Source organism: Megalops cyprinoides, chromosome 19 (genome assembly GCF_013368585.1).
Source record: "Megalops cyprinoides isolate fMegCyp1 chromosome 19, fMegCyp1.pri, whole genome shotgun sequence".
In the NCBI taxonomy this organism is placed as follows: Eukaryota; Metazoa; Chordata; class Actinopteri; order Elopiformes; family Megalopidae; genus Megalops; species Megalops cyprinoides.
In genome coordinates this window covers 11,049,532-11,076,764 of record NC_050601.1, presented here as the reverse complement: position 1 = coordinate 11,076,764, position 27,233 = coordinate 11,049,532, and the positions used below count along the sequence as shown (strand labels likewise).

General features: G+C 44.4%; 2 protein-coding genes across 3 annotated transcripts; one reads left to right on the top strand and one right to left on the bottom strand.

The window, feature by feature from the left end:
- Nucleotides 1–150: 150 nt before the first annotated feature.
- Nucleotides 151–6,734, top strand: rabep2 (rabaptin, RAB GTPase binding effector protein 2). The gene is made up of 13 exons (XM_036552560.1): nt 151–366; nt 717–869; nt 1,383–1,448; nt 1,713–2,164; nt 2,716–2,811; nt 2,930–3,028; nt 3,144–3,257; nt 3,455–3,533; nt 3,764–3,775; nt 3,875–3,930; nt 4,469–4,567; nt 4,684–4,800; nt 5,186–6,734. The coding sequence occupies exons 1-13, from the start codon at nt 318–320 to the stop codon at nt 5,288–5,290; spliced, it is 1,497 nt and encodes a 498-aa protein (XP_036408453.1). The 5' UTR covers nt 151–317; the 3' UTR covers nt 5,291–6,734.
- Nucleotides 6,735–9,735: 3,001 nt separating this feature from the next.
- Nucleotides 9,736–27,186, bottom strand: LOC118794299 (sarcoplasmic/endoplasmic reticulum calcium ATPase 1-like). 2 transcript variants are annotated; one of them, XM_036552527.1, is made up of 24 exons: nt 27,069–27,186; nt 25,375–25,392; nt 24,791–24,873; nt 21,971–22,075; nt 21,252–21,390; nt 19,976–20,056; nt 19,411–19,496; nt 18,900–19,197; nt 18,394–18,560; nt 18,216–18,304; nt 17,787–17,889; nt 17,364–17,495; nt 16,655–16,780; nt 15,969–16,187; nt 15,425–15,536; nt 14,748–14,971; nt 14,054–14,274; nt 13,701–13,903; nt 13,283–13,368; nt 12,516–12,649; nt 12,176–12,293; nt 11,558–11,675; nt 10,735–10,778; nt 10,008–10,061 (listed from the first exon to the last, which is right to left on the bottom strand). In XM_036552527.1, the coding sequence occupies exons 1-23, from the start codon at nt 27,184–27,186 to the stop codon at nt 10,774–10,776; spliced, it is 2,985 nt and encodes a 994-aa protein (XP_036408420.1). In that variant the 3' UTR covers nt 10,008–10,061; nt 10,735–10,773. The 2 variants fall into 2 exon arrangements, with proteins under 2 accessions (XP_036408419.1, XP_036408420.1); XM_036552526.1 differs by lacking the exon at nt 10,735–10,778 and having other exon boundaries at nt 9,736–10,061.
- Between the last annotated feature and the right edge of the window lie 47 nt (nt 27,187–27,233).

The window sequence follows — 27,233 nt, the reverse complement described above, 5'->3', positions numbered from 1 at the left end:
CTACCATTGGACATGTACCCCGTACAGTCAACGTAATTAAGCGAACGTACGTTGAACGTTATTCACAGAGTGAGGAAACATATTGTACGTAGATATCTTACCGACGCTGGAGTTCAGGAAGGATAATTACGTAATTTCCGTAGGCTTGGACCGGGGAAAGTTGTTTCCTGAACTTTTTGAGAAAGCGATACTAATCAAAGAGGTTCATATTACTGTGTCTTCCCCAATTCCTTTCTTTCTAGGATACGGAAACGAGTGAGTGTGAAGAAGAATAATTTGATTCGCATAAACGGATGAAAAGGGAATGATTTTAAACCATGGAGCAGCCAGAGATGAAACCAACCTCAAGTGCCTCAGAAGAAATGGGTAAAACAACGTAGCTATAATCAACAGCATTTTAATTGAGTGCCAAGTATGAACAGAATCATTGTGGGCAAGACGTACCTGTAGTCTTTGTAATTTGGTATCGACAGCTGTTAAATACTCATTCGTCCGACAACATATGAAACGGTCGTCAAAATGTAGCCTATTTAGAGTTAATCCAGTAGCCGCGAGTAAGTTAAATCTTACCACTAACATCAGATACACATAATTTAGGATTTAAGATCACACTTCTGTGAGCAATCTTCACATTTGAAATGCAGAGTGCGGATTTATTATTTTTTGACGACGTTTATTACTGAATTGCTAATCTCTTTCGCCAACGCAACTGGTAGACGATCTGCAGGCCCAACTAGCCGATTGCCGAGCGCAGTTGGAGCACTGGCAGGGTGTGGCGACGATTTGCGAGATGAGCAAACAGGAGGAGCTGGGAGAGCTACAGAGACAATGCGACCAGGAGATTCAGTCACTACAGGAGGCTTTGAGAGGTGAGCTTGCAGTAGACAGAGGCCCATTGCAAACACATTTCAGGAAGGGGAGGAGTGGGGTATGTTACAGCCCTATAAGCTCTCACAGAGTCCTGACACAAGTATACTGCATTAACCTTTCAGTTTCACATCTGGCATAAACCTCCTCATTACTTACACTACACATCTCTTCATTTTATCACTGCGTGAGGCTTGTAATTTCAGTGAGTACACAGATCCCTTTCTATCACTGTATATGCCTGTCTGTCCCTCAAATACCCTTTTCTCTGTTTAATTTGTACTGCAGTAACCGCTTTGTTATTACATAAACATCTCTATATTAACTACTGCATGGCTTATGTTGCATTGCACTACCCTGTCTCTGTTTGGTCTACAGCTAATCTCAGAATCGCTTTAACCCATTTTCTCTGTCATCTCACTCCTTTAATTCCTTTTGTTTTATTGAATCTGACTGCAATAACCTCTCTCACTCTCATTAACATGCACTTTGTACATGACATTTTTCTCCTGCAGAGACGGTGGCTCAGTATGAAGCAAGGATCTCAGCACTGCAGTCTGAGCGTGCTCAGTGGAAGAGAGGTGGAAATAATGTGCCTATTGACAAGGTTTGCCCATGCCTTTACACTTTCCAGCATTTAGCTTGCACTCTCAGTCTCTGTCTTCCTCTACACATGTGGCGTCTAGTTTCATATTTTGTGTAAGTAAGCAGCTTGTGCTCTCACTGTTTCATAGACAGTGTTAATGTTTTTTAGTGGCTAGTGTGTGCTCTCCTCATGTTCCTGTTAATGTGCTGTAATTTTTAATCATTTGGTGCTAATGTACTCCACCCTTTTCTTTCCTCACTCTCTCACTCCTCACAGGGCAACATAAAGAAGGGAAAAAGTGATGGGGAGCCTGTCACGAAGGAGGGACATGGAGAGAGAGACACCAGCCCAATCAGTAGCCAGAGAGGGAGACAGGCTGATAAAGAGATGGGCATACAGGCCGAGAGGCATGATGGAGAAAGGGCGGACCTGGAGGCGCGTGGAGAGGGGGGAGATAGTGAAGGAGGGAGCGAGGGGGGAGAGAGCGAGGGAGGGAGCCTGTTGATTGAGGGCTATTTCTCTCAGCACTGCGACACCTCCTCTCTCTCCTCCTTCTCCCTGGACACCCCCTCGCTGCCCCGCCGCCTGCCCCCCCAGGATGACACCGCTTCCCTCCTGTCCACAGGCACGCTGGTGCCCGAAGCCATCTACCTGCCCCCGGCTGGACACCGGCTGATCACGCACTCAGACTGGGACGCCCTGCACGCACAGGTGACACGCAGCTGCACTGTCCAGGGTCGCACAGTTAGGCTCCTTTGCTCTGGTGCATGGGTTATGCATTGTATTCTGCAGTGGTTTCTAAAGGTCATGTGTTATGCTTTTACATGACTGTAATGAAGCGCACTGTTACCATTTTGCTCTGAACTGCTGTTACACAGGTCTGTAATGTGTATTTAAATGTGCTTCTTCATCTGAGGCACAATATTTCATTTATCGGGCGCCAATGTTGCATAGCGTTAAGGAGCAGCACTCTTAACTGAAAGGTTGCCAGTTCGTTTCCCTGCTGGGGCACAAGATTGCCCCAAAAATTGCCTGAGTAAATATCTAGCCACATAAATGAATAACATGTAAAAATTGTAACCTATGTAAGTTGCTCTGGATAAGAGCGTCCGTTAAATGCCAATAATGTAATCTAATGAAACTGATTAATGTTTGTTGATAACGTTAATGTAAGATGTTGTATATGCACTTTCCTGACCTGGCCTGTGCCTAATGGAGGGTGCTGTTTCTGTGCACACTTGCTTATCTTTTGTCTGCGTCAGGTGACGGATCTGCAAGGTGAGGTGACTCGGCTGCGAGAGGAGAGAGCTGACCTGGAGAAAGAGCTGGTCACTCACACCACCGACACACAGAGACAGGTGCGGAGGAGTTCGCTCTCCCTCTCTGCCTGTCTGTCTTTCCCCAGCTCAAACCACTCATCTTCCCCTTGCACGTGTCTTACTCTTTCCTCTCTTTGGGTGCCTGTCTTCTGTTCAGGTTACAGTCTTGCAGACTCAGGTCCAGACCTCAGAGAACCTCCTCCAGGAGCTGCAGAAATCTTTGAGCCAATCGCAGAGTGCTGTGAAGAGCCGCCTGGTGAGTGACAGCAATGTCATCCAGTCGAATAGCGAAGATTTCCTGTCCCTCTGTTTCTCAGAGTCAGTGTTTTTTTCTGCTTTACACCCTCTCACCTTTCTTTTTTTCCCTCCAGGCCGAGCTCTCTCTCTCCCAGAAGAGGATGTGCAGTGAGCTGTCCAGGCTGAGGGGAGAGAGAGTGGAAGAGGGAGGTGAGCACAGTCTGACAGACATCAGCCCAACTCAACAGGTACACTGCACCCTGTTCTGTATGTGTGTGTATGTATGTATGTTGATATTTTATAAATCATTTCTCCCATATGGAATATAATGAATGAACACATTGAAAAAAATGACTCACATATTGACAAGTCTCTCATGTAGATGTATGCAGCTCATCAGGGTATACTATTTGCCTGTGTGAAAAATGCTGTATTGTGTCTGTAGGGAGCACACTGTGAGGAGAGACTACGCATTGAGATTGTCAACTTGAAGGAGCAGCTGGACACCCGGACCGAGGAGAGCGGTCTGTCTGCCTTTGTCTCCTTGCTTCTCAAATCTTCCTGACCAGTACTCATACCTCTTCATCAGTCTGACAGTACTTCTGTGCTTGTCAGTCCCCATGGACTGTATTATTTCTGTTTCTGAAAGTGTGGTGGATTCTAGTATCCCAAAAGTCATTCAGCTATGTTCAGAATGAACAAATTCTGTCTCTCTCTTTCTTCCTGCTCCTCATCAACTTCTCTCCAACCACAGAGGTCTTAGAAGGTAGGTCCAATTATAGAACTTCCTTTTAACTCAGAGTATTCTTTATGAGAATGAATAAAATTACCTGACCTAATGAATTGACTCTTTCCATGCCCTTAGTCCAGCTGTCCAGTCTGAAGACAGAGACGGATCGTATTCAGTGCCAAAATGATAAGGTACAGCATAATTATGTCAATGTCTCCTTTGCAGGACACTTATTGTAGGCAATATAATATTAAAACAGGGTGTACATTTAATTCATTATTATCCAATTGTACTGGTAACTGTCAAAAGTGAACATTAGAACATTGAAGTCTGACTTTATTCTAAAAAGATGCACGCTGAAAACTGCTGTTAGTTGAGTGGACTTACAGATATTTTTCAGTGAAGTCATGATAAGCTCACAGAGCAGTTTTTGTTAAAGAGGTGAGATTCTTGGAGTGGTAGTTCCCAACACAGTTGGTCCACAATGTTTCTACACCTGAGTGTGGTATTTTTTATTAAAGGGATAAAAATATGTATTAGCTATTCTGAACATGACAATAAACACATTTCCCTTTGATATTAAAAGGGTTCAAAATTATACATACCTATAGTGATTTAGTGTGAAGACATTCAGTTAGTCAATGTAAGTATGAGTGGTCAGATTTCTCTATATAGGTTCAGAGTGGTGTTGTATCTGTGTTGAAATGGCAATTTCTTTCCTCCTTGTAGTTGCAAAGTGAGTTACAGGCCTGTCGCACTGAACTCTCTGGCCTGCGAGTGGCGCTGTCTCACCTGCAGAGAGATAGCAAGGCTCAGAGCAGTGACAAGGTGAGTTGTGTTGCCTCTTTCTGTCTCCCTACTATACTACTAGCACTATATTCTATCTTCCAGTAAGTGACTCCATACTTAATAAATCCACCTCTCTTCCTCACTGTCTCCCTTAGGCTGCCCTGCAGCAACAGTGTCTGGAGCTGCGCAGTCAGATGATCAGTCTGCGCAGTCAATTGGACACCAGCCAGGCAGTGCAGAGGGACTTTGTGCAGCTGTCACAGTCACTACAGGTATACAGCACTGGGCTGCTAGTGAAATACCCTGATTAACCCCGGTCTTGTCCTAATTTGACCATATGAATAAGATTAATGGCTTAATATTTGATTTAATCCAGGATTGGTGCAAATAAGTGTTTATGTAACTTTGAAAATCTGTGTTGCTCAATGAGGTACTGTAGTCCTTTATTACATTACATTACACGCATTTAGCAGACGCTCTTATCCAGAGCAACTTCCAGCACAATAGAACATAAGTGTAGCCGTTCAAGTTAAATGAGCAACAGTGTCAGACCAGGCTAACACTCACAGACCTTGGTCTTGGTTGTACAGTGCCTGGTTATTTGTATGTTCGTACCCTGCATTTAGCATTTAGCCGCCTTGCTGTCTTATTTTTCAGGTGAAGTTGGAGTTAATCCGTCAGGCTGAATCCCTGGATCAAGTGAAAGAAATTCTTGGGGAAGCGTTAACTGATGATCACACAGAGCCCAGGGAAACCACGTGAGCCAATTGGAATCAGTCCCCGGTATGACGGAGCAACATAAAAGGACATTTTTAAATGGTGAAAGGGATTCTGTTTCGTCTGTGAAACAGATGCATTGATGATTATAACACTGACCCAATTTTATGATTATTCTTATCATGATTAACTTAGTCTAGAGGGTTAAAACAATGAAGGATAACTGATCACTGCTACATCTATTCTTCAAACTAATCTTACTGATGTAAAAGAACAGATGTATTAAAATGTCTTTCTAGGTCCTTTCTACACCCTACAGTTGTTCACCACTATTTCAGAATTTTGGCATAACTGGGTTGAGGATGCAGATTGAGGTTTGTTAGTTCTGTTTCTCGTGTTGAACTCTGCATTCAGAAATTGTGCCGCAATGCTCAAATCCGAAGCAAGGTTGTTAAAATATCAAACAGGAAGTATAGTAAAACAAGTAGATACTGCCATGCAGGACAGCAGTATACCTAGCAAGTCTAGAAGTCAGCAGACAATATTTGTCAGTGCGAGGCTAGCTGTGTCATGTGGTTGGATTCCAACATAACCAGTTAGCTTGCAATATTTTATATTTGCTGCTTTGTGCAAGCAATTGTTAGTAATGCAGGAGGCCCTGTTGCTGTTGAAAGAAGTAACATGATAACAAATGCAAAAAACCCAAGATATGTAATTTATCTTTTTTGAAAGGTTCACTTGCTTTAAAAAGAATCTTACTAGCTAATGTAATGTGATGTCAGCTGATGGTAAACTCAGTGACAGTCAGCTCTGCCAGGCTGCTTGCTGAGCATCATGGCATACTGGAGGACCGTACAGGTCCTCTGAACATTGGGATAGCATGATGTGACTCAAAACTCTTTCTGAAACCACCTCTAGAATAGCACTCCATAACCAGTTGTTGAACACAGCTGTGAACTGTGTTAAGTGTGCACACACTTAACACAGTGTTAAGAAGTGTTGGAACATTCAGAACCCTGTTTGAACCCTTGACATGGTCATTAAACACTATTGTGGGCAGGGTCTTAGTGACCAAATGGACTCTAAATATAATGAACTATTGAATATATTGAACTATTGCTGGATTTTCTCAGTTCTGGTGGAAAAAAGGTAATGTGCTATTTACATTCCATTGTTGGATGATGTCACAGACGGGCAAACTAAAACAGTTATGGTTCTTCAAAGAACTGACAGGTCGCTCCCAGGTCCAACAGAGTCCCAGCCTACTACACCTCCCAGTACCCATCACCCTATTTTCATTAGTATCTCATCAGCGTCATCAGGTTTGGTTCTATTTGTATCAAGTCCATCTTGATCCAATAACCTACAAATTCCTCTAAGGGTGAGCAGATCCTTTGTTACTCTGTCAGGTGAATGGGGAGAAGGGCAGAAAACTTGGTCCCATCATAGTCCTAATTGAGTTTAGTATTTGTAGAGTTGGGGGGGATTTTTTTTTTTGAAACTCTTCATCCATACATTTTTTGACCACTTACGTGGATTTTCACACCAGAGCTGGGTGACTGGGAGCTGACTGTAATTCGCACTGATGACAGTTGATTTCTGATTTCTAACACCCCAGAGTCCACTGTTGCATGCTTGTGTGGAGAGCTCAGGACAAACCATGTCACTCACCAGATGTGTTTCCTCAGGACCCTTTAAAGAACTAGTCAGTTAGTGCAGCTACTACATCAGGCCAGTACAGTGGATGGGTAGGGTGTGCACAAAGGATGAATGAGCAAACTGGATAAATTATTCAGATGCAGGGATTAGCGGAGTGTTTAAAAAGCTGTTCGTAGCACTGAATTGATGTAATCTGAGGATGGCATTTGATGCTTCTGTCTAGGAGTAGCTTTGTGCATTTCGGGTTGTTCTTCATGTACTGCCATATCTACAAAGCTGACGAGCAGGCTAAGAAGCAGATAAATATGCAGACGCAGGTAGAGTACATGTAAAAGATGGTAGAAAAACAGGAACAGTGTCTCAGTGTTATAAAGGGAAATAAAACACTGTACACTCAATTTGCAGAATAACATCAGACATGAATGTATTTTGTGAGGAAGACATACTTACTACATACTAATAGCTTTAAAATGTGAATGTATAAAGGTTCAGGTAATATGCCCACATGTGGTTTTGCTCTAAATGAAAATTAAGGAAAAAAACATTTTTTCCTGAATTTTCACAGGATGACACTCCAAAATTAGCTCAATATTTTGCTGTAAATGAGGGTGCCATAATAATACATTAGGCTTCTGTGTGTATTATATTCTGAGATCCTGGGATCTGAAAATAATCTGGACTCACCCAAACACAAGCTCACAAAGGCAAAGCTCCAGACAAATGAGTTCATTGTTACCAACTCAGCTGGTTTTACAGTGTCAGATGCTAATTCTTAAGTATCCAAGGTGCTATGTTAATCCTTTCGGTTAGTAATACCGTTACGTCTGCAGTAAATGCAGGGAGACCCTTGTTTGTAGTTTTATAGTTTCAAGTATTCCTGTCAGCACTCCATACATCTGGCCAATTTTTACATATATTGGTTAATTCCTTGTTTATTGTATAATTTCCTCATTTTACATATTAATCATGTGTCATCACGTTATCTTATTGTCATAACTTATGTTGTTTCTGTGGCAGGAAAAAATCCCCTGTTGTAAAGCTCTGTTACAGTTAGGACTGTATTCTCAAATTCCCCTTTCACTGAATTCTGTAGCACCCATGAAAGATAAGGGGCCATTGTACTGGAGCAGCAGCTGTCATGGCCCCTTTTAACCCTTTTTGTCTTATTTCTGATGTAATTCAGTAACAATAACTGCGTATGTAATTTATAATTGGCTCTCAAATGATGACTCTGAAAGTCTTTTGCTCCTGGTATATACACTGTTACAGTTATACCTATATGTCCTCCTTCTCTGTTACTAGAACAAATGCTGCTTTTACTGTTAATGACTACTCCAGGGTTGTAAACATACATTTTAATATTCAGTTAGAATCTCTGTAGTTCCAGGAAAGATTCAAAATTCAAAGAATCAATTTGTTTTTTTTCTGATTCAGCCTCTGATTTTGCATTTGTAGAACTCAAATACAGGGCTGCTGCTGTTGATAATTTATCTCCTATCACTTCCTTTAACAGATACAGGTCAGATATGGGGTGTATTTTCACAGTGCGACCAAAACAGGACCACAGTAGGTGTCCTGAACTCTGTGGTCCTGCCGTGGTCAGTGAGCCCCACTGGTCAGGACAGATTCCTGGTCTGAGTTCAGTGTATTGTGGTTTCTGTCTGTGGGGCTCACATAAAGGTCAATGGCATACCCCTATGTTTGTCCACTTCGACTTGAACTGACATATTCAGCTGTTTCAAAACTCAAAAGAGAAGACTAGAAAAGTCTTACTTTACTACCTACAGAAGACAGTGTTTTACTCAGGCTTTGAGTTACCTGATTGGATTTGAGGTTGCTGGAGGCAAGAGTGGAGACAGAAGAGAGTACCAGCACGCCATACCTTATCATTGGATATTAACTCAGGAATACTGAAGATGAATATGAAGTTTCAAAAAGGGTTGGGTTCAGTTACTTGTGTGGTGGATGTGAATTCCAAGACAAGAATCCCCAGTTCTGGTTGATTGATTTGAACACATTTGAATAATTTGAATAATTTGTTACACAGAGTGAATCGAGGCTGAGATTAATATGGAAATGAACTAAATTAGGTTGAGTAAGAACCCATCCCTGGCTTCCATACAGTTCCAAATATTCTTTTATAAGATGAAGTGATTGTCAGAGGTTCTGGTGCATTTGTTTTCTGTATCTAATGTGTGTGTGTCTTTCTGTCTTTTTCATTGTCTTATTGACAAAGGCTCAGAAAGCTAAAAATATATACATGAATGTGAATTTGGCATATGGTCCTTGTGTACATTAAACATATTTACATTTAATTTTCTTTTGTCATTCCTTTTGATTCGGGGGTTTGGTGAAATGAAAAGGAGATGAATTAAAAATGTCTAACATCAGAGCCATGTGCAGGATGACAGAAAAAAACGCAGAAGACTGGTCTGCAATAATATTGTTGATATTTAAAGACACATGATATTCGTGCATGCCCACTACTGTGTGTCGTGAGCTGATGGCCTACTTTCAGTTGACCATAAGCTGTCCTTAAATCAAACGGATGCCCTTTATAAACAGGAGTTCCAACTGAGTGTGAGAACAAACAAGGCAATGGATAGGACAGGAAGAAGGAGGGTGGCTTGAGAAAGAGCGCCAGAATGAAAAACCAAGATGGAAGTAGAAAAGTGGAGAAAAGGGTGTTCAGTGAAACAGGGAAATAGTATATTTGAAAGAAGATAAAGAAGAACCAACAAGAGAACAACAAGGGGAAAAAAAATCAAGAAAAAAACGAGAAAATAAAATTGAAATGTCCTCCCACCTGAAAAAAAAGACACCACACGTGATTTCTCTTTAACAGATAGTTTTACTTTTTAAGAATAGAATTGTCATTATTAGAATATAGTGTTTATAAGATTCACCTATATATTAACTTCATCTTATTTCATATACAGAAGTTGTCTTTTTTTTGTTTTTGTCTTTTTTTGAAAGTTTTTATCTTTTTTAGATGGATTTTGCGTTGTTTGTTCTGGATGTTCAAGTTGTCATATTCCCTGCTCTTCTAGTGACTGACTGGGCTCTCGCTCTCTGGAGGGCCTCATTCATCCCTCTTTTTTTTCCTCCTCCTCTGTCTTTCATTCCCATTTCTTCGCCACTAGATTCTCATCTCTCTCTGTACCAGAAGGAAAGAAAGAAACAAAGTCAGACTCGGAAAGATGCTGTTCAGTGCTGTTAGATCTCGAGTTAGTGGTGTCAGCCCGCTACTATTTTATTACTATCACAACTTCTCTACAGGTGAGTAGTAGTATCGTTACAAACAGAATGTTGTATTATATTGTTAGCACTATAACAACAATTAGAATTTTACTAATGTAACCATTGTTAGTCATTTGTCAATGTCCAATTTAATAAATCATAAAACAATTGAAATGTTCATCCAGACCAACATTTAATAAATTTCTCCAATCACTCCCCACACTACTATCAGACTCAACTATATGTATATTTAGTTGATTCATTGAATGACTTCAATATTAATACCATGCTATGGTCTACCTCAGACCTCTAAAGTATAGCAGAAAGAGGCAATAAAGCACAACATGATGCAATATAACAGTAACAGACCAACAGATGAACACTGTCCCAAAAGTCTGATATTAGTTAATATCAGTGAGAGGGATGGACAGAAACCGAGATACATACAACCTTCGGGAGGGACAAAGTACAGCAGTCACTCTAACATACAGTACAGAAACAGCAAACTCACCCACATTCACAGTGGCAGACATTTACAGTAATTCTACACACCAGACAATAGACAGAGACAGACAGAATTGGTGTGGTACCTTGCTTTGTTACGGGAAAATGGAGGAAGGGAAACAGGATTAGGCTGGAATGGAATAAAATAGTGAGTGAGTGAGGAGGAGGGAGGGGTTGGGAGTGCCCAAGGAGTGAAGGACTGGGAGAGGAAGTGTGGGAGAAGGGAGTGGATGTGCAGAGAGGTATTGGGAGGAAGGAAGAGGGATTCAGGAAAGTTAGATTGATATAAGGGCTAGACAGGGAGGGAGTGAGAAAGGGAGGGGAGAGAGGTGCATAAAAATCGTCACAAAAAAATCTTTCATTAACACAGTTAAAAGGGAGATACATTTACTGACTTCAGTAAAGGAAAATGTATGCCATTAACATTAAATTAGGAGAGACGCAACAAATATTACAGGGACAACTTCAAAAAATGATTAAAAGGAAGATTAGAGAACAATTCCTAAGAAGTGCCCACTGTTTACGTAAAATGATTTTTTTTCATGAATACATTGCTAAATATTGAAATTAGAGACTGATGTGTGCCTGTTTAAAGCAGAGGGAGAAATAGTTTGAGAATGTGTGTGTATTTGTATGTGTGTATGACTGGTAGTGCATTTGTGCATGTGTCTGTAATATAAGTATGCAGTGTGTGGACAGGATAGACTCCTGAGCGCATATATCATCAGATGAAAACAGGCTTCCCTCTCCAGTAATGGTCAACAGTGTAAATTGATAAACCGATGCTAGTTCTAGAGCATTTGATCTATTTAATCTCATACAGAAAATGTACTGGCTGCTGGGTGTATACACAGGTGTGTGTGGTTGTGTTCTCAGGTGGTTGCAGGTGTGCAGGGGTTTCATTCTTACCATCCAGGTAGTTGCGAGCAACGAACTTCAACACCTCATCAATCAGGATGACGGGGAAAGACAGCTTCAGTACCACTATCCACTGAGTGGTCGTCAGGTGAGTCAGCTTGAAGATCATCTAGGGAATATGGAAGAGAGATGGTTAATATGGGAGAAATTAAGTGGCACTGTATGCTACAGTACATAAATACAGACACACAAAGAGGGCCAATACAGGATATCATCTTCACAGACTGCTGTACTCTGTGATACAATGAAAGTCAATCTATGTGTAAGGTTTGAGTAGTACAGTAATCACACCTTATGAATATTTGAGGAAACGGTTTTTTGAAACTTGTGTGATTCTGAAAGTGATCAAATTTCACACTGTATGATCTTAACTGAATTAAAAGCCACTGTGTTTGGCGCAGATTAGCTGAGCAGAGTCTGGATGGAAACTGCAGGACAGTGACGCTCGCGCCATGAAGAGGCAGCTTTACAGAACAAGAGAAGCAGTGACCAAAGGTACTGAGACGGAGATAAAGGGAGCGAGCAGGGCAAAGAGACCGAAGGGTGTTGATGTGGACAGGAGGAGGAGTGGGGGTGGGGGGGGGGGGGGGGGTGGGTGAGTGAACTCACGGGCAGGGGGTCGACGTAGATGATCATGAAGTGGAGGGACATGGAGAGGCCCATGGCTCCCAGCAGCCAGCCGTTGCTCCAGGGAGGCATGCGCACCAGAGACTGGTTCTCAGACAAGCTGAGGGAGAGATGGGATACCTGTTAGCATATGCCGTGCCTGGACCAGGACTTACAGTGCACTGAGGGAAGGGTACCACAACGCCAGGAGTGCATTATAAATGGAATGAGGATTACAGCTTCTCTTATTCAGGACCACTTCTCCAATGTCCTAACAGTAGCTCATCGATGAGATGTGATGATCGGGAACCAGAGTCGCACGGGCTCTGTGTTGTGGTCTAACCTGTTGAGGGCGTTGCACATCTCGATGGTGACCAGCACAGACAGGGCCATGGTCATTGGTGGGGCAGCCTCGAACACCTCGCAGTCGATGCCAGTGAAGTCTTCATTCTCGTCATGGCACTGCATGAAGTGAGACTGAAAGGGAGACACAAAAGGAGGGGGTGAGCAACCCTGCAAGCTGCACAGGACGCTTAAGTGACGCAGATGGGTCACAGATCATGGTGATTGACACTGGTGGGCCCCTCAAATACGACCACACATGCATATTCAATACAAGAAGAATCTGTAACTTCTGTGGTTTTCACACATTAGTAAAGGTTGGCAATACATTTACAACATTTACATTACATTACATTACATTACATTATTGGCATTTAGCAAATGCTCTTATCCAGAGCAACTTACATAGGTTACAGTTTTTACATGTTATCCATTTATACAGCTGGATATTAACTGAGGCAACTGTGGCTTAAGTACCTGGCCCAAGGGAACAACAGCAGTGCCCCAGCAACCTTTTGGTTACAAGCCCTGTTCCTTACCACTGTGCTACACTGCTGCACACCACACAATTACTATATGTATTGCAGTTACAGTATACCTACATAATTCATGTAGTATGACAATTGGGTGGTTACACTGTATTAAGCTGTGGCGAGTGGATAAAGTGTGAAAAGCCACTGGTGAGTGGCAGCTTCTCTCAGCAGTAAGGCATTGAAAGCTAACTGCCGAAAGGCACTAGGCTGTGAACGTGTTGGTTTGGCGGCTCACCAGCTGGTGGTAAGACACCATGGGACCATCATCAGCATACAAGAACCACCAGCCGGCAGCAGCGACTGTGGCGGCACCGACGTAGCCTGGGGGCACAGGGAGGGGCAAAGGCATTACAATGGCATTACATTACATTACATAACATTATTGGCGTTTAGCAGGCGCTCTTATCCAGAGCAACTTACATAGGTTACAATTTTACGTTATCCATTTATATAACTGCATATTTACTGGGGCAATTGTATATTTACTGAGGCAATTCTAGGTTAAGAACCTTGCCCAAAGGTACAGCAGCAGTGTCCCAGCATGGAATCGAAATTTCAGTTATGAGTCCTGCTCCTTACCACTATGCTACACTGTCACCTCTTCTGGCAAAAGCAACTTACAGCCGGAGACCGTCAGGCTGACAGGTACCCACCTCCAATTGCCAGGTATCTGAAGAACAGCCAGCCGGAGATGAGGGGCTCCTTGGGGGAGCGGGGAGCCTTGCCCATGATGTCCAGGTCGGGGGGGTTGAAGCCCAGGGCGGTGGCGGGCAGACCGTCTGTGACCAGGTTCACCCACAGCAGCTGGACGGGGATCAGGGCCTCAGGCAGACCCAGGGCAGCGGTCAGGAAGATACTGAGAGAGGGGAAAGGGTTTGAACAAGTTAGCAAAGCTGTATTCACCGGACAGAGCAAATATTACAGTACTTCCCCAGTAGCACTCAGAGTGGAGCGCTCTGTGTTTAGGTGAACAGACAGACAAACAGACGGGCAGACCGGCGCTCACCAGACGACCTCTCCGACGTTGGAGGAGATGAGGTAGCGGATAAACTGCTTCATGTTGTTGTAGATGGCTCTGCCCTCCTCTACAGCAGCCACAATGGAAGAGAAGTTGTCGTCAGCCAGGACCATCTCAGAAGCGGACTTGGCAACGGCCGTGCCAGAGCCCATGGCAATGCCAATCTCGGCTTTCTTCAAGGCGGGGGCATCATTCACACCATCACCGGTCTGGGCAAGGGGAGAGTGGAGATATAGGCAAAGGGTGACGGAACGGACAACATGATGTAGGAGACTCACTGCAGCACATTAAGTGTGAATGCTCATAGCAAGCCAACACAAAAAAGCATATTATGATTATCATCTGGATACACAGCCTTAGACCTGGCATGTCAGTACACATCTTTAATCATTAAATGTCTGCTTTGAAACTGTTGGACTGAGACCCCAGGCCAGCCACTGAATCCATGCCTTTCTGTGACCTGATTGGATTCTGGGATGAGGTTTCAGATCATTTTTGGTGGTAGCCAGTTTAATTCATTATTCATTATTTATTTATTTATGCATTATGACAAATAATGAAACATTACAAAAATACAATTAGAGCTCATTTATAAGTGGAGTTTACTGTGTACAGATAGTGGTTGTGTGCTGGTACGCTTTACACTGGTGGTGTAGCCATGAAAGACAGAGATCCCCCTCACCATGGCAGTGATCTCATCGAAGCTCTGCAGGTATTCCACAATCTTGCTCTTGTGGGAGGGCTCCACACGGGCGTAGCAGCAGGCCTTGCGCACGGCCTCCCTCTGCTCGCCTTGGGGCAGGTCATCAAACTCACGGCCAGTGAAGGCACGGCCAGTCACGTCCTCGTCCTCTCCGAAGATGCCAATGCGACGGCAGATAGCCACGGCTGTGCCCTTGTTGTCACCTAAGCAGCAGGCAGAGGGTGATGTGTGAGGGCAGCTCGTTCACAGAGAGGCGGGTACAGCTTTGCACACACATACTCGCAGGGGCTGAGAGCAGTACCCAACTAATGGCATCTTCACAGATGTCACAGCAAACAGAATTTTAGATTAGATTATAGTCACTTAGCAGATGCTCTTATCCAGAGCTATTTACATATTTTGCAGTTTTTACAAGTTATTGATTTATACAGCAGAATATTTACTGAGGCAATTTTGGGCTAAGTATCTTGCCCAAGGGTACAGCAGCGGTACCCCAGCAGGGGATCGAACCAGCAACCTTTTGGTTACAAACCCGGCTCCTTACCACTATATTACACTGCAGGGGTTTGAGGGAGTGAGGCAAGGAGGGAGGGGGGGGGGGGTGATGACAGGACAGACAAACAGAAGATGACAGAGGGAGAAACAGGCGCACTGACCAGTGATCATGATGACGCGGATGCCGGCAGCCCTGCACAGCTCAATGGAGCCCATGACCTCCTTGCGGGGGGGATCCAGCATACCAACGCAGCCAACGAAGGTCAGGTCAGTCTGTGGCCAGAGAAAGGGAGGTGGTGTTACTCACAATATATACACAATGACCAACATTCATTGTCTTCCCGTTGTTCTGTTATTCAAATGCTGCAGTCACTCTTCCTCTCTTTCAGCTCTCTGGCTCCCTCTGCCTCACTGTCTCCTTCCCTTAGACATTTTGCTTGCATTACAGTTATAAATGCATTATTCCAAAGGATCTGCACAAGTTAATTGATGGCAAGCCATCCTCTCAACCCTTTCTCATTTCCCATTGGCAGAAAATACTCTCTGCTTTTTCTACCTTTCTGCCCTTCAGCCTGTGTTTTGCTCAACCTTCCTGCCTGTCTCCTCCATCTCTCCTTGAATCTCTTCCTCACACACTCTCCTCTGCTCTTGTTCTCCTCTTCCATCTCTCCTTCCCTCCCCTTTCTCTCCTCGGCTTTCCCTCACCTCGTATTCAGCGAACTTTGTGGAGTCCTCCAGGTTCATCTCCTCCTGCTTCAGGGGGTTGTCGCGGGTGGCCAGGGCCAGGCAGCGCAGGGTGTCCTTGCCGGTACCCCACTCCTTGATGACGGCCATGATCTTGTCCTTGACTGGGCCGGTGAGGGGCACGCGGGTGGTGCCAACGCGGACGTAGGCGCATCTGTCAATCACGCCCTCTGGGGCACCCTGAGAGGAGAGGAGAAGAGTGGTTAAAGCCGGATTTATTCCTCAAACTGAGAGAAAAGGGACCAACAGTGTGTAGAATGGTGCGCTCTGCATCACAACCTCATGAAGCCGTGATTGACAAAATACTTTTAAAACTATAGTATTTCTTGTTTTGATGTATATGTCAGCTCTGGTCCATAGTTATAATTGGATAACAGTCTCACTCAGGTTAAAAGAAAAGGTTTGCGTTGCAGGTTTACTTTTGCCTGCTTTTTTATACATGATGACTAGGATGCTAATATGATAAAAATTGGTGTCTTGCATTCAGCAGCATATTTGTTGAAATGACCCCTCAATGGACCACACAATCAAACGGAGAATACTGAGCAGGATATAATCAGCCTGTAGGCATGTTGCATGCATATAGACGTAAACATAAATGAAGACAGATGGACAGACAGACAGAGGGGGTCCAAGCCCAGGGTTACCTTGACGAACATCTTGTTGCCAACGGGAGCCTTGGATGCCTTAGCGGGGGAGCAGTAGACAGACATGGACTTCCTGTCACGGGAGAACTCCAGGGTGAATTCCTTCTTCATCAGCTGCTTGATGACCTGTGATTGGCAGAGAGAGTTTGGCATCATACGAGAGCTGCAGAACGCTGGCACACTGATATTGCTGTGTAATACAACAGGAGGTAAACGGTGCAACACAACAGGTGTAAAGTTGCATCACACTTTGGGCAGTGCACTGTAGTGGAATGAAGTGTTGTGTAGTTGCATGGCCAGTATTTCACTGTTACATATGGAGCCTGCTGTGCATGTGCCCTCTGCATTGTGACACACAGTATCTGCACATAAAGGACTGCGGGTGAATGTCTGGAGGACAGACGTGTTTATAAAAAAGGGTTCGACTTCTCAGAAGAAAAGGCCACGTACCAAGTTAACTTGTGGTAGGGCTTGAATGGTGTTATGCTCATACTCACTGGTCTGTAGGTGTTAGCTTGGTGTGGCACTTGAGTGAATACACTTATGTTCTTTTGTGCTGGAAGTCACTCTAGATAAGAGTGTCTGCTGCTACTTACATTGCATGTAATATAATGTAATGTAATGAAGGTACTCTGAAATTGGCGATTTAGAGAAGGGCATGGGACCTGTGGAGCTGTGGACAGAGCTTCAGAAGGCTGGAGGTACTCACAGAGCAGCAGGTGTTGGCCCTCTCAACCTTGGACAGGCCGCGCACCTCTGTGTTGAACACATTCATCTTCTCCACCAGACAGCACAGGGCGGTCTCAGTGGCCTCACCCACCTTCTCATAGATGCCCTTAGACTGAGGAGGAGAGAGGGACAGACACCCAGAGAGTAAGAGAGCAGCGCACAGGGAAAGACAGGGGTCTAAGCATGGTAGAGGGGTGAACCAAGAAGGAGAGGGAAATGTTTTTGTCTCCATACAATGATAACACCTACATGCTCTATTAATCCCAAAGGATAATATGTAACTCCCTACTTAATTTATAGAGAGAGAGAGAAACAAATGGGGGTCAGGTGGAAAGTGTGAAAATACAGACAAAGGTAGAAGACGTGAAGATGCGTGGACACAGTGATTGAAGTGGAGGCTCACCTCGTTGTAGTCCAGAGAGGAGTCATTGCACAAGGCGCAGATAGTGGCCAGCTCAACCAGACCATCATACTGACCACACTTAACTGGAGCACCACCCTTGGAACTATGGGAAAGAAAGACACATCACCACATGCTTCCTGGTCCCCTCAACACTGACATGCTGGCATATTTGTCCTGGCTAGAGGTATGCACAATAAAATTTAAAAAAATAATAAAGCCCTATTCATGACCCATCACTTAAAATCCAATGTAATTAAATTAAAACTGCAAATTACAGATGAGAGGTTACAGTCAACACAGCAAATGAATTGTGCATTCTTGTTTTTCAGTATCATGCTGATTTGACCCATTAGCGCCTCCCTGTGGTGGCAGCTGAGATCAGCATGGTGGGAGCTGTGTGTGACCGGGTCCCACGCAGGCTGTACTCACACTTCTCCCTCAGGGGTGTACTTGGAGCCAGAGACGTTGAACTCATCCAGGGTGACATGGTCGTCCTCCACTTTCTCAATGATGAACATCTGGAAGTAGAGAGAAGCAAAAAGTCAATTATCATCCCAAATTGTAGCATTAACCAATCCGTTATTTTCAGCCGGGGACAATTCCTCACCTTGGTCACACACATCTGGTTGGTGGTGAGGGTGCCGGTCTTGTCGGAGCAGATGACGGAGGTGCAGCCCAGGGTCTCCACAGAGGGCAGACTTCTGACAATGGCGTTCTTCTTGGCCATACGGCGGGTACCCAGGGCCAGGCAAGTGGTGATGACAGCGGGCAGACCTGCGGGACACAGAGAAAGAGGGACAAAGGGGTTAATACATTATCAATACATTTCTAACAATGAGAGATGCAGAGGAGTTAGTACATTATAAATAAATTTCTACCAGAGAAAGATACAGAGGAGTTAATACGTAACACACACTTATCCTAGCAGAGAGAAAGACCGAGGGGTTAAATGATTATCAATAGATTTCTAACAGTTAGAGAGGCAGAGGAGTTAAAACATTATAAATAAATTTCTAGCAGAGAGAGCGACAGGCTGAAAGATGCACGCCACGCCCACAGACAGACAGTTGGCCCTCCAGTCCCCTCCCCATGCTCCGCGACCAGGAGCCGTACCCTCAGGGATGGCAGCCACAGCCAGGGCCACGGCGATCTTGAAGTAGTAGACAGCACCACGGATCCAGGAGCCGCCGTGGACGGGGTCGTTGAAGTGGCCGATGTTGATCGCCCACACGGCGACGCAGATGAGGGAGATCACCTTGGACAGCTGCTCGCCGAACTCGTCCAGCTTCTGCTGCAGGGGAGTCTTCTCCTGCTCGGTGGCGGCCATCTGGTCGCGGATCTTGCCGATCTCGGTGGAGACGCCGGTTGCCACAGCTACGCCGATGGCCTTGCCCGCGGCGATGTTGGTGCCCTGTGGGGAAGGTGGGCGTTAACAAACCAGGCACACAGACAGACTTGACACTGGGGCACTGCATTAACACTGAGAGTACAAGTTAATAAGCAGAGTGGTGAGGAGATGGCATGGAGACAACTAATGATAATATGAAAATATGAGGGTGGTTAACACAGCCAACTATGGGCCAGTTTAAGAAGGGAGGATATGAAGGGATGGGGAGACACTCACAGAGAAGAGCATGTTCTTCTTGTCCTGGTTGACAGCTCTGGGGTCAGGGACGGCATCGGTGTGCTTGATCACACTGACGGACTCACCTGTCAGAATTGATCAGAGAATGAGGCGGTTGCCCACACACAAGCTGGGCGTGCACCCACACACACACGTTTACTGATCATTACTTGACACTCACTGCCAGAACACACTCATTGTTCCTCATTGTGTCCTGTTCATGGATACCATATGCTGAATGCCATCATTGAAAAGAATTTGAGATATATTAATACATATATTAAGACAGATGAACCCGGTTAATGTCCCAATTTCAGTAAATACTGAGTAATAAATGCGAATGTTATTTAAAGCAAGTTGGCATGTTACATGAAGTGAAATCAGCCTGGTTTATCTGAAAAAAAATCTGTGCCTATATCCAAAAAAAACCCTTCCAAAGCAGTGTAGAGCTACATGATAACAGCACACTCACAGAATGGAAGACTGATGTTACAAGAAAATAGGAAGAAAGAAGCACTGAGTCACAGACATGAGTCTGAGACAGTGCCGTAGGAAAAAGACTCACCAGTGAGGATGGACTGGTCAACACGCAGGGTTGTGGATCGAATAGCAGTGATTCTGATGTCAGCGGGGACTTTGTCACCAACTGGGAGAAACGCAGACAGAAAGAGGAGGTTTATATTGTGCACACCAAGTACAGTGACTGCTCAAACTTTACAGTACATCAGCACTGACTCTGAGATAGAGCTGTCATAGCATACACACTTCACCATACCTAAAGCGTGCTACAGCATGTTTACATTAAACACACACGATGTATGAGGCAGCATGGGGCAGTGTAGAATTCCGACACCTCTCAATTAATTTTATTTGACTGGGCTGTTCATTGGCTACTGATCTGGACTGGACAACTCTTGATAGTTATCTTCTAGGAGTTGCTTGCGAAAGTAGTTGTTGGAGGTGTTTGTGCTTCTAAGAATGAAAAGAGTATTTCATATTCGTATGTATTTAACTTAATTTAGATTGATTAATTGTTTGAAAGTTGAGACAACTGAACACTAACTCCTGCTCATACTAAAATTGAAAAGGTGAAGTAGACAGAGAGAGTAGTTACGTTTGCAGTTGTGGGAGGTGGAGACCATGCATCTTGAGGGTCATCGATTGAATACTGAAAGGCATTTTCACCACAATAGTCTTGCATGTTGTATTAGTATAATAAAGGGGAGAGTGAGAGTCTATTCATGCCGAGTGACTGCCGTAAATTAACACTGCAACTGAAAACTGACACGGTATCCACTGACTGACTTGGGGGGGGTGTGTGGGGGGGGGGGGGGGAGCATTGCTATAGAGTGCAACAGGTGTATGCAGATATATGAGGGAGAGCGAGAGACAGAGAGCAAGAGAAAGAGAGAGAGAGAAAAAGAGAGAGAGAGGGACAGGTGCTGGGGTGTATTTATACCCAAGCTTTCTTTTTTCCTTCTCTCAGCAAGTTTTCTCAACCTTCTCAATCACCCTCTGTCTAACCCCCCACCCCCCACCCACTGCCTTACATGGAGAAACAGCTCCTCTGTCTCACCCCCCTCTCTTTCTCAAGGACACTGGTTCCATTCTCCCCTCCCTTTTTCTCTGTGCCCCCCCCCACCCCAACAATAATTCTCACTCTTTCAAAGATGTACCCCTCATTTTTTCTCTCCTTCTGTCTCTGTTTTTTTTTTGTCCCATCTTTTCAGTTTGCCTGCCTGAACCTCAGTAAATAGGAAGTGACGTATGTTCACAGGAACTGCTTCCTATGTAGCAGTCGCGGTCTCCGGGTGTAAAATGGAGCTCGGCTCATCTCTTACCGGAAACCTCCACGATGTCTCCGGGCACGATCTCTCTGGCCTTGATTCTCTGGACGCTCTTTCTGTCAGCACGGTAAACCTTGCCCATCTCAGGCTCGTACTCCTTCAGAGCCTCAATGGCGCTCTCAGCATTGCGCTCCTGAGTGCAAAAAATTAAAGAATTTAATGCTCCTTGTTAAATATTTCACCCCCAGCCCCATGGACTCTTGTGAATCTGTGTGCATAGTTTCCAGGCAACCAAAGTATACTGACTATAGACTCATGTTGTAATATGACTACCCCTCTGCATTTTTGCCATGGACCCCTCCTCCCACGGCTATTTTACTAGCTACACTTTTTAAAAAAGACTTTTAAAAAATTTTAACATGACTTTTTTCACTATAATGCCAACGTGGACCCTTATTTTAACATGACTATTTCACTACTCTTTTATGTGGCCCCAATCTGACATGACTAATCCTCTGCATTTTTACAATGGACCTCAGCTGTAATCTGAGTGTTCTGCTGTACTTACACTTTGGCTGCCGAATGTAATACAACTATGCTGCTCTGCTTTAGTTGAGAGCCCTGTGACCCCTATGTAAAATGAGCACTCTTGCGCTGGTGTACTTACTGTTAATAAAACCTATAGAGCACCATGGCTGTTCTGCTTCGTTACAACATGGTTATTTGACAGTGCTGTAATTGGAACACGGCTGCTGTGGGCTGTTTCCACCTACCTGCCAAACTCCCACCACGGCATTAGCAATAAGGATAAGGAGGATAACAAAGGGCTCCACAAAGGCAGTGACTGTCTCCTCACCTTCCTCAAACCAGGCCAGCACCTGTGAGTTGGGGGAAAGGTTAGTGCACTCTTTTATTAATGGTAGTTTTATGGATAAGCACACACACATACAAAATATATATACACATAGAATAGATAGCTCCCTACATAACTTTAAACATTCCTTTGGATTAGCCACTGATGTGAACTTTAAGTTCAAAGTTCAATGTCCTGTTGGAACCTCCCAGACCTGTGGATCTTAATGCTTCACAGGTTATTTTCATAAAGACGAAAAACAAGGGGGTGTACAGCATCGTGCATACGCTGCATGATGTAGAGTTAGCTGCGCGTTTGCGCGTACGCGGGTGTGTGAGCGCACGGTCATGCGCTGTTCATTACTGTTCTATTTAAGAAGGTGACAGTGTTTACACATACACAGACTCAGTGCTAGTCCACTGAAGCAGAGACACACATTCTGACTGCAGTCAGTCCAAAACAGATGACGGGAGAAATAAAGGAAGGGAACAGAGGGTGCCATCGCACCAAAGAAGATTACACTCATTCCTGTCCTCATCCCCCTTAACCCTTTCTTCTTTCCTCTCCCTCTTTTCCAACTATCTTCCCCTCTTTTTGTTTATCAGTTAGTTCACCAATCTTGAGAGTTTCACAACAGCTCTCATAACACGGCACTTGTAACTTTGGAAGACATTAGCTGGACTATTCTTATCCATTGTTGTCCCTTCTGCAATCCTCATATGTCAGCCATATACTAATGAAACACTCTCGTAAACCTATAATTACATTGCACTATTGTTGCACAATATTAACACTACCTGTCCATCTCTGCCTCTGTCCTTTACCCCTCTCTCAGTGGAAGGCCCTCGTTCCTTCCATCCCTGACCTTTTCAGAAGGATACAGTTTCTCGGCCCGGCTTGAGACTTTCTTAAAATAAACCCTCTCCCCCTCTCGCCCTCTCCCTATCCCTCTCCCCAGTCCTCTCCTTCTAAGGCCATAATGGCAGCTGTCCTGGGACAGAAAGGGGGGGGGGAGTAGGAATTAATATCCCATGTCCACCCCCCGACTCTTCCCCAAAAGAAATTTTAAGAGAGAGAGCTAGAGAGGGGAATGGGGGAGAGAGAGGTTAATATGCATTGTGACAGGACTGGACACTATAGACTGGTATAGCTACAGACACCACCAGCAGCAGAGAGGGTAGCCTGGAGGAGAACATGAGGCCCTGTGTCATCTTAAATTTACCTCCAATTTTTTTAAGAGAAGAAAGAGAGAAAAATCTATTTCTGCAACCAAAAATAAACATGTATTGTAAATACATGTGGATCGAAACATGAAAGTGTAAAGTGACACTTTGCAACTTCTATGAATTTTCCTGCAGCAGGTGATAAGTTTAAGATGACACTAATGTTGAATTATTCCCACAGTGGAATAGGAGAGTCGAGTGAGAGTGTTGCCATGGAAAGAAGCTCTTCTGTGCCGGTGAAGTAAAATGCTAATACGCTACTGCAAAATACAGTAGTGTAGTGCGTGAACACATTCATACTCCTGCAGCATATAATTACGTTACACCTTATTGTTGCACAATATGGTCAGAAATGAGTAGTAGTCATATCAGGTGACAGAACGTTTGTACATGTTTCTGTGTTGAGCAGAAATATTCACACATGTCAAATAGCATACCAGATAAGAGGAGCCCGAGCAAAAAATGAGAAGTAGGGAGAGTGACGATAGAAGGAAAGATGTAAAGAGAGAGAGACAGCGACAAGGAGCTCGCTGAGTGAAGCCATCAAGAGCTATCATATGATGTGCCAATAAAAATAAGACAACAGGAATTTGAAAGCCAACAGCAATGAAACTGTATCCCCTTTTAACGGGGTGGCCCTAGGGTGGGCCTGTGTTTCTTGGATGTGACGTGATCAGAGACACCACGCGCGGGAGGAGAGGCCCCGGCGTCTTAAGTGTCAGGCCGAGGAAGCGGATTGGCTGCCAGCTTCCTGCCAGGCGGCTCCCGTGACAGAGCTGCTGTTCGCTCCCAAGTCAACAAGTGTGTCATAGGAGCAGCGCGGCCGGTGCCCCGAGAACCCTACACCGGCTCTCACATGTGCCACCGGACCCCTCACTATGAAAGTCATCACGACAGCCTCTCATAAGTCACCGGTGGGCGCCTCGTGTTCGCTGGCACGGATGACAGGAAAGGGGTCAGAGGAGCAGCTGAAAGTTCAAGCTGGACCCAAACCATGAGACCCTGAGGCTGCTGGAACCGGGACACCGAAAACTGAAGCTCGGCAGTTACACTCAAGGATTACATCATCCCACAGAGGCAGCTTTAAATGTTGGTCTATTCTGAATCCCAAATGAATCGTTAAGAAGCTCTTTTACTTTCCAAGTCTGACACTTCACCCGCTTTTGTACTTGTTGGTGACATAAAAAGATATTCAGCTATCAATCCAGGAGCAGACCATCTGCTTCTATCACGTTAAAAGGCTTTCATCACATTGTTCATTGAGCAGATGGGCTTCAAACAGAGTTATTTTTATTTATATCCTGGATCTCCCAACATAAACCCTACCTCTCAAGTCATTTCAGAAGTTACTGGAGATAAAACTTCAATTTCTCAGAAAGCACAGGGCCTAAAGGAATGAAAATCATCCTACAGCTGCACACATCAGATGTGTATTGAACTAGACCCCCCTGGATGATGTGTTTCTGATTTCATAATAACGCTGACAGTGATGCTGCAGTGATATTCCATCTACTCACAAATGAGATGCAGGCGGCCAGCAACAGAATTCTGACCAGCAGGTCCTCAAACTGCTCAGCAACCAGTTCCCACAGAGACTTCCCTAAGAGAAGAGGAGAGAGGTAGAAGAGATTAAAAAAAAGGTTCATCGTAGTTGTGTGTGCGTGTTTGTGTGTGCGCGTGTGTATGTGAGTGCATGCCCGAGGGCGCACTGTGGCACAGAGCCCTCTGGACTCGGTCCTCGATGGCACAAATCCATCAGGTTGATATTACATCACCATGCCGCCTGTCTGCAGATGAAAACATGGGCACGCTGCATGCTAGAGTGTTTGTGCGAGTCTGTGTGTGCGCATCACGTCACTGGCGAGGCAAACTTAGTGTATGCGTTGGGCAACAGTGAAAGAGAAGCTGCTGTTGCCTACTGAAACATGACAAACATTAAAGACGGGACAGCATGTTTTTCTGTGAATTATTTTGCGAAATTGAAGAAAGCTTGAAAGACCTAGTATGAGACCAGAGGAATGAAAGTGGCATAGGAGAGGATAGAGAATTAGAGAGAAGGCATTTTCTCAAGGACCCCGATGCAGGAAGAGTGAATACTTACCCTCTTCAGCTGGGAGCTCTGGGAGAGTACATGGATCAGAGAGAGGGAGAAAAAGAAAAGAACAGAATATCAGCACAATGAAAAACCCATTTAATAACACTGAACAGATTGTTATCATTGAAACTCATAATAGTGGTAATATTACTATTGTGCTCAGGTATGTGAAACCATACTGCTAAAGACCTGACTGTAATAACCTGTAATGGCATCTGTGTAAAATAATTACATTCATTATATTGCCTGTAAATGCATATAGAAATACTGATATGACACTACAAAGCACAGGCTACTCCTAGAGTTTTTACTGTGTCTACACAATACTTGTGAGGTATAAAATACTTAAGAAGTAAAAATGTTCCATGTTCTACACAAGGCTTTAGTTATTATCATTTTGCCCATACTGAACACAAAAGACACACGTATTACAAGCATGAAGGTTATCACTGTGATTTATTGAAAATCATCCAGTGCTTTAATCCCAGATTGGCAGACTTCAACTTTCATGCTGTCCAAAGTAAAAGACAAGCAAACTTGATTGACCTACTGCTTTCAACAAAATGTGTGATTACAAATAGTGAGAATCTCTGCAATCAAGCCTGCAAAAACCAAACACACTGCTGCTTAAACTGTATGTAATTTTCAATTAATCCTGACAAAGCACATATTCTTGTTTGCTTGATGCACCAGAAAGAGAAGCTGCAGATATCGCTGATAAACCTCTGTCTCGTACTTCATGTCTGCCTGACAATTCCTCAAGCCCACCTGGTCTCCCTCATACTTCTCACTCATAACTCATTCTAAGAGACAGCCAACAGATCTACCATTCCCGCTCCACTCCATCCATGCTTTACTCTTTGCTTTCTTAAGCCTTGATGGCTCATACTGACTCCTGTTGGAGGCCGTAAACACCCTCCTCTTATTTATACCCCCTAGGTAATCCAGGCATTCCTCCCTCCTTTTTCCTCTTCTCTCCTGACAAGCCCCACTTCTTCATCTCTCACACCACTACACAGCAGAATACAATCGTACAGCCGCAAACAGCTATAGAGGAATTATGATGAAGAATACAGAGGTTCCACAAGCCGTGACATAACCCTTAGATCGTTAGGGAAGCGGTACACATCTCAGGATTAACAATGGTAACACCGTCAAATAACCATTCCAGCAAACTATGGTAGACCTTCATAAACCACTTTCTTTCTCTCCTTTACTAAAAGTTCAAGCTTCTCTCATGCTTGCTTTCCTTCTTCTTAAGTCTCCCCTTCAATGAGACCTTTAGCCGCAGTCCTGAGGATTTCCACTTTTGTCTATCACCCTAATGTATCTTTTCGACCCTTACTTTCTCTTTCCCTTCTCCACCACTGCTTGACTGTTCATGTCTCCCTCATTCCACCCCGACACATGCCCTCCTCAAATCCCCCTGTACATTTCACACGGGATGTCATCTTTTCAGTGGTTTCTCCAGCTACCAAAATATTAAAACCTGCTGCAATGCTACCACCATTCTTCTTTTACATTGCTTTGGTTCACAGCCCAATCCCCCAACTCTGCTGCCAGCTTCCTCATTTCTCTCTCCCAGGCTGTACAGTAACAGCACCGCATGCCAATGCCCTATATTTTTTACCCCCCCCGCACCCCTTTGCCCTTCTGTAGTTCAGGTTACATCTCAACTTCCCCCTCCATCCCTCTCTCACCGTTGTAGCCAAACTTGTCCAGGTTCTTCTTGAACTGGTCAGGGCTGAGGCCGGTGGCTTCATTCACCGAGAAATAGGACAGGCATTCTGCCGGCTCTTTCGTGTGTGCGTTCTCCATCCTTTTGGACCAGGGGAGACTTCAAGGAAAAGAAAGAAAGGAATACT

Coding starts and splice junctions, on each gene's coding strand:
- rabep2 (XM_036552560.1), top strand. CDS start 318: ATGGAGCAGCCAGAGATGAAACCAACCTCAAGTGCCTCAGAAGAAATG. Junction 870..1,382: donor ACTACAGGAGGCTTTGAGAG/GTGAGCTTGCAG, acceptor TTTCTCCTGCAG/AGACGGTGGCTCAGTATGAA. Junction 3,258..3,454: donor ACATCAGCCCAACTCAACAG/GTACACTGCACC, acceptor TTGTGTCTGTAG/GGAGCACACTGTGAGGAGAG.
- LOC118794299 (XM_036552526.1), bottom strand. CDS start 27,186: ATGGAGAACGCACACACGAAAGAGCCGGCAGAATGCCTGTCCTATTTC. Junction 18,305..18,393: donor ACCAGATGTGTGTGACCAAG/GTGAGGAATTGT, acceptor CTCTACTTCCAG/ATGTTCATCATTGAGAAAGT. Junction 15,537..15,968: donor CAAAGTTCGCTGAATACGAG/GTGAGGGAAAGC, acceptor CTCTGGCCACAG/ACTGACCTGACCTTCGTTGG.